The sequence below is a fragment of the Cyprinodon tularosa genome, unplaced genomic scaffold (assembly GCF_016077235.1).
Source record: "Cyprinodon tularosa strain WSP-4 unplaced genomic scaffold, ASM1607723v1 ctg1892, whole genome shotgun sequence".
In the NCBI taxonomy this organism is placed as follows: domain Eukaryota; kingdom Metazoa; phylum Chordata; class Actinopteri; order Cyprinodontiformes; family Cyprinodontidae; genus Cyprinodon; species Cyprinodon tularosa.
In genome coordinates, this window is record NW_024038671.1 from 4,520 (window position 1) to 11,699 (window position 7,180).

Genomic DNA, 7,180 nt, shown 5'->3' on the forward strand with positions numbered 1-7,180 from the left:
TCTAAATCGTCGAGGTGTGACTGGGGCTTTAGATATAATCGGCCACTTTGCAAGCTAGTTTCGTTACTCTACATGATTGGCTGAACGTTGCCACCAGATGTAAACATTGTGGTTGCCCTAACCAAACCTGTAGAGCTCCCCATACAGGTTTGGTGGGAACCAGTCAGTAGATATCAGTAGCTTATACCCTGGGGCGACGTATGTTTCCAGTTTTAAAAAAAAAAATGTAGTGGGTGCGGCTTATATTGAAGTGCGCTCTATAGTCTGGAAAATACGGTATTTTCAGAAATCCAGTCGGCCGTCGTAAGGTCGCATCAGACACCTATCAACAACACATATCGCAGAGTGTATGTTTACACTTCCATCCATCCATTTTCCGTCATGCTTATACCAAGCGGGGTCACAAGGGGTTTTCCAGCCGTCTGCGGGTGAGAGGCGGGGTCTACCCTCAGGGTTTCCGCAGGTTATTAAAAATCATTAAAAGTCATTAAATTTATATTTTTTAAATTAAGGTCTTAACTGGCATTAAAATTCATTAAATGTGATTATCGTGGCATTTAAAATGCGTTATTTAGAAAAAAAAAATAATAATTTAAAAACAATTTTTTCAGCTGTATTATATCAGATATAACTGGTTCCACGTGTTTGCGCAGAAGTGCTTCCGGTTGATCGTAAAGCCGAATGTTTGGAAAAGAAGCTTGAGGCAAAGAATAGGCTAGAGAATGTAAACTTTAACAAAAGTTACAGGCTGCAGCCTGTCGACGGTAAAGATGATGAAGGACTTTGGCATGTTTTATATATAGATATATATAAATATTAAAGAGTCATGGGTACTTGTTGATGGCATTAAAATAATTTCTAAGTGCATTAAAAAGCATTAAATTACAGTAACTCATTCATGTATAAACTGTGACCCTGGACAGGTCGCCGGTCCATCACAGATTTTACACTTTCTGATTGGTTGAATGAATCTATGAAACATAATATTGTTTCCGGAAAATTTGAACATTTACGCCATGCAAAACCTAAAGATGTGCTACAGCAAGGTGTGCACCCTGTGAAATATTCTCAGCTAAAAGCCTGAAAGGAGGTGATTCCAAAGAGATGACGGTGAGTGCCTGAGGCGGCTCTGCTCTCTGGATCAATGCATCAAACCATAAAGAAAAGTAGAAACCATCTCAGCCAGGAAAAGCCTGATTGGTGCATCTCTAAAAAGTAGATTTTACAGACATCAGTGCAAGAAGCTGTGATCTAAATATAAAATCCTCCATCAGCCAGATGATGGTCAGTAGATGCACAACAGTGAAGATACAAACAAGGAATAAAAGTCAGCATATTGGGGATTTTTCTCTCTTTAAAGGGCAAGAAAATCACAAACACAAACACAGACAAGGAATTTGAGTCACACTGCGTACCTTTTGCTTTAGCTGCTTCAATGGTAGCTTTGTTTTGGGGGGGTTTGGGAAGGAGGAAAAGAGCCAGTCATCAAATATGGCTAAAATAACACATTCAAGAGCAACATCACATTTTTATCCTTTATGAAACAACAGGAGATCAACAGGTGAGTCACGGTCGCTCTGAGAGGAAGGTAGAGACGCCTGGCAGGGATTTAGGATAGTGTGGTGTTAAAGGGTCACTGGGACTTATGAGAGGAGAGCTGAGGGGGGGATTTACCTCAGCTCTGAGGCATGGAGGAGGCGCACTGCAAAAAACAGCTAGAAATAAGTCAACATTTCTTAAATCAAGTGTATTTTCCCTACGTTTGAGCAGGTAAATAAGATGATTTGCCAATGGAATGAGAATTTTTACTGTTAAAGATAATATGCACTTGATATAAGTAAATTGTCTCGTTCAATTGACAAAGTGTCCCACACTGGAAAAACAATCTAGAAATAAGTAAAAAATTCTTAAATTAAGTGTATTTACCCTTAATTTGAGTAGGTAAATGAAATGATTTGCCAATGGAATGAGTATTTTTACTCTTAGAATAAGATATTTAGATAAAATGCACTTGAAATAAGACAATATAATTGCGTTTTCTTATTTTAAATGTAAATTATCTTGTTCCATTGGCAAAATATCTCTTTAACCTTCTCAATTCAAGAACAAATGCACTTATTTTAAGAAGAAATGACTTATATAGATTTAGATTTTTTTCCAGTGCAATTGCCTCCTCCATTCTAGAAAAAATGCATTTATCTAAAGAAAATATTATTTAAATTTTTGCAGTTCAGTCAGACTCATTAAAAATCAGATGGACTAAATTTTCTTTATCTTTCATTGATAAATTATAAAAACAGGAAAGAGGCGGTCCTACAACTCCTTTAATGAACCTCTAAGAATAAGAATAGAATTGAATAATAAAAATCCTTTCTTCTACCACAAGCGGGAGATTTTTGTGCATCAAGAGCAAAGTGACAGGCTTTCAAAGTTAGAAGAATCACACAAACATGACATTTCAAAGGTTATAAAAGCAGAGTAAATAATAAAATACTGCACAATAATGGCAAAAACTGTTAACATAATTCTGTGCAATTAAAATAAAAAATAAAAATCAATGTATTATTGGTTATTTTGCAATTACTTTGCAATATTGGACTCGCTAAAATGGATATCTTAGCGGTTTAACCTCCCTGATACCTTTAGATGTTCCTTCTACATATAATGAATTTTAAAGGGTTAACAGCAGCCTGAATCTGTTTCTGTTCCTAAATACAAACCAGCAGTGGATTTAACACACTTTGTGTGTTTTTTTATGTGCTGTGAGGCACCTGGACTCAGAGCACTGCGTTCTGAACCCTAAACATCAGAGGAAACATGCTGAACCTGCGCTGGCGGATCTGGACACCGACACGGACAGTGGCATTCTGTAAAAGGGCACGACACGTGGCTTCTCCTTCGATTGCTCTGCGGCTCCTGGGAGCCTCCAGCGCGGCTGATGGTGGCTCCCAGCATGCACTCTGGCGGACCACGCCAGGCGCTGGCCTTTAGATCAAAGGGTGACCTCCGTACTGAGAAACGGCCGCAGCGTGGGAGGCAACGTTCAGCCGGGGCTTCCTGTGCCGCGCGGCGACTGATCTCGAGCCTTTCAAAGACCGGAGGGACAGGAAGCTGGTCTTTACCAGCCGCATGTCAGAATAAAAGCTTAGCTCACGCCGGCTGAGTGGCAAAGACCAATTCCAGCCTGATGGGACAAAAAACACAGAGCTGTTTGTAGTGACGCCAGCAGGAGTCTATGGCCATTGCTCAATCTGTGTGCTTATTCGTTCTCATGTGCTGGAAAAACATCATCAGCCTCAGCCCTAGCAACGTTCCAATTCACAAAACGGCAAGGCGGCAGCAGCAGCTTCCAGGTTAGCGCTCACAGAGCTCAGAATGTTAAGATAAAAGCTCTCTTTTCTGCTGCCGTTGCTCAATAAAATTACGTTTTAAGATCATTTAAGGCGAGAATATTATACTGTAAATTTAAATATATGTCCCATTTACTGATTTACTGCGCAACGGCAACCAGGGGACCTCCGAGGCTAATAGCAGCCAGAACTGACGTTAGCCCGGCTGCAGCAGCCAGGGATGACGTTAGCCCGTCTGCAGCAGCCAGGGATGACGTTAGCCCGTCTGCAGCAGCCAGGGATGACGTTAGCCCGTCTGCAGCAGCCAGGGCTGACGTTAGCCCGTCTGCAGCAGCCAGGGATGACGTTAGCCCGGCTGCAGCAGCCAGGGCTGACGTTAGCCCGTCTGCAGCAGCCAGGGATGACGTTAGCCCGTCTGCAGCAGCCAGGGCTGACGTTAGCCCGTCTGCAGCAGCCAGGGATGACGTTAGCCCGGCTGCAGCAGCCAGGGCTGACGTTAGCCCGTCTGCAGCAGCCAGGGCTGACGTTAGCCCGTCTGCAGCAGCCGGGGATGACGTTAGCCCGTCTGCAGCAGCCAGGGCAGATGGGCTAACCTTAGCCCTGGCTGCTGCAGACGGGCTAACCTTAGTCCTGGCTGCTGCAGACGGGCTAACGTCAGCCCAGGCTGCTGCAGACGGGCTAACCTTAGCCCTGGCTGCTGCAGACGGGCTAACCTTAGCCCTGGCTGCTGCAGCCCTCTCTTTGCATAGCCGTGTGTGAAGGACCACTGGCTATCATGGCGAGTTGTTTTATTTAGAAAAATGTTCATCTGATTTGTGTCTATCTGACTGTGTTCATTATTATTCCCCCACTAAATGAAAACAGTCATAATTTATTATTATCTAGAGACGATTATTAATCCAGACGAGCTGAGCGTGTGATGATGTCATCAGTACGCTTCTGTTCCAATTGACCCATTTTTATGCTGTGTGTTCTCGTTCTACTAGAGTCCAGACTTTTCTGTGTTCTTCTGTAGAACATATTTGGCAGGAAGACAAGTCCGTACTCGTGTTCTTGTGAATTGAGAAACAGCCATTGACTCGTCGTCGTCACCCTGCCACCTGAGCTGCGGATCTCTGCAGCTCCTCCAGAGGTTATAATCCTCTCACCATCTCTCTGTCAGTAGGTTTGTTTTTACGTCCGTTTAGATGTTGTCTCACTTTATTTGCGGGTGTCACAGAAAAGGGAATCAAACAGAAATAAATCCAACGCTGCGCGTCGTTATTTAAATTCTTAAATAAAATCCAACTAAAAAACACATTGAGCACTTTGATGGAACAAATTTAGCAGCTGACTGATTAACTCAGCTAGAGGCTGAATGAAAGAGAGCTCTTACCATTCTGCAGGGTCTGCTTCCCCCCCGACAGCACTCCCACAGGAAGGGTTCCGGTCGGGGTGAGGCCTTTCAGTGTCAGCACACTTTCACTTTCCTCCCTAATTGCCAAACAAACAGAGACATGTGGGTCAGAGCGCTGATCTCCGTCGTTTGGTTCCTCCGAGGATGTTTGTCCTGCATGCAAACACAAACTGATGTCCTGCTTCTGGAAGTGGGTCACTGACAACTATAGCAGCTGAAGAGCATTTTCCAACACTGATTCGGATAAAATCTGTGTCATCGCACTTATTCTAAATAAAAAAAAATACTTGAATTCCCTCCCACAATTCACTTAGAGTAAAACTAAATGGGAGTTTTTCCTGCAGTGTGTGATCAGCACTAACTGCTGTGGACTCGGCTGACCCGTGTGTTATAGAAGCCCCAGCGCTGCCAGCCATGCACCGTTATATTCTACAGATTAATATTCTACAGGAAGGAAAGTAAATCAGAGTCTGACCTGAGAACAGAGAAGACGCGGGCCATTTTCCCCACGGCACGGATCTTGTTCCGGATGACCTCCTTCCGCATCGCAGATGAGCCGCCTGGAAACAGAGCGCAGAGTTGGACACCTCTGAAGATATCCTGCTTAAACTCAGCAGATGAAAACAGATGATTGAAACTTTTTCTGACCTGAGCTTTTAAAGGTGCAAACACATAGATGATGAAAAAACCCCAGAAAACACCGAAATACAGCAGCAGCCATTCAAAATGGCCGTTCCCAGTCAAAAGGCAGCCGAATGGCAGCACACTTCCCTGCAACTCCTAGCGAAATCCCCTCCAACTTCCAGCCACTGCAGTGACCCCCCTCTTGCATATATTTTTTTTACTTTGACTCCACCATTTCACTGAATTACAGGGCCTGACCAGGAGATGGTGATTCTCTTTAGATCTTAATGGCCACAAATCATGACAGAAAGAATATTTTAGTACAAAGAATGATGTTTAAAAACGAATTGTAGGGGACCAGCCAAGGACCAACCAAGGACCAACCAAGGACCAACCAAGGACCAACCAAGGGCCAACCAATGACCAACCAAGAACCAGCCAAGGACCAGCCAAGGACCAGCCAAAGACCAGCCAAGGGCCAACCAATGACCAACCAAGAACCAGCCAAGGACCAGCCAAGGACTAGCCAAAGACCAGCCAAGGGCCAACCAAGGACCAACCAATGACCAGCCAAGGGCCAACCAAGGACCAACCAAGGGCCAACCAATGACCAACCAAGAACCGACCAAGGACCAACCAATGGCCAACCAATGACCAACCAAGAACCAACCAAGGACCAACCAATGACCAACCAAGGGCCAACCAAGGACCAACCAATGACCAACCAAGAACCAGCCAAGGGCCAGCCAAGGACCAGCCAAGGGCCAACCAAGGACCAGCCAAGGGCCAACCAAGGACCAACCAATGACCAACCAAGGACCAACCAAGGGCCAGCCAAGGGCCAACCAAGGGCCAACCAAGGGCCAACCAAGAACCAACCAAGGACCAACCAAGGGCCAGCCAAGGGCCAACCAAGGGCCAACCAAGGGCCAACCAATGACCAACCAAGAACCAACCAATGACCAACCAAGGGCCAACCAAGGGCCAACCAAGGGCCAACCAAGGACCAACCAAGGGCCAGCCAAGGGCCAACCAAGGGCCAACCAATGACCAACCAAGGACCAACCAAGGGCCAACCAAGAACCAACCAAGGGCCAACCAAGAACCAACCAATGACCAACCAAGGGCCAGCCAAGGGCCAACCAATGACCAACCAAGAACCAACCAAGGACCAACCAAGGGCCAGCCAAGGGCCAACCAAGGGCCAACCAAGGGCCAACCAATGACCAACCAAGGACCAACCAAGGGCCAACCAATGGCCAACCAAGGGCCAACCAATGACCAACCAAGGGCCAACCAAGGACCAGCCAAGGGCCAACCAAGGGCCAACCAATGACCAACCAAGAACCAACCAAGGGCCAACCAAGGACCAGCCAAGGGCCAACCAAGGGCCAACCAATGACCAACCAAGAACCAACCAATGACCAACCAAGGACCAACCAAGGGCCAACCAAGGGCCAACCAATGACCAACCAAGAACCAACCAAGGGCCAACCAAGGACCAGCCAATGACCGACCAAGAACCAACCAAGGGCCAACCAAGGACCAACCAAGGGCCAACCAAGGACGAGCCAATGACCAACCAAGAACCAACCAAGGGCCAACCAATGACCAACCAAGAACCAACCAAGGGCCAGCCAAGGGCCAACCAAGGGCCAACCAATGACCAACCAAGGGTCAACCAAGGGCCAACCAATGACCAACCAAGAACCAACCAAGGGCCAACCAAGGACCAGCCAATGACCAACCAAGAACCAACCAAGGGCCAACCAATGCCCAACCAAGGACCAACCAAGGGCCAACCAAGGAC

The 7,180-nt window shown here is 46.1% G+C and overlaps 1 protein-coding gene across 1 annotated transcript; it reads right to left on the minus strand.

Annotated features, from left to right (window-relative positions):
- Positions 1 to 940: 940 nt before the first annotated feature.
- Positions 941 to 5,309, minus strand: LOC119782143 (serine/threonine-protein phosphatase 2B catalytic subunit gamma isoform-like). Its single transcript, XM_038282949.1, has 3 exons — positions 5,222 to 5,309; positions 4,726 to 4,823; positions 941 to 1,442 (listed from the first exon to the last, which is right to left on the minus strand). Exons 1-3 carry the CDS (start codon positions 5,290 to 5,292, stop codon positions 1,252 to 1,254), a joined length of 360 nt encoding a protein of 119 aa, XP_038138877.1. The 5' UTR covers positions 5,293 to 5,309; the 3' UTR covers positions 941 to 1,251.
- Between the last annotated feature and the right edge of the window lie 1,871 nt (positions 5,310 to 7,180).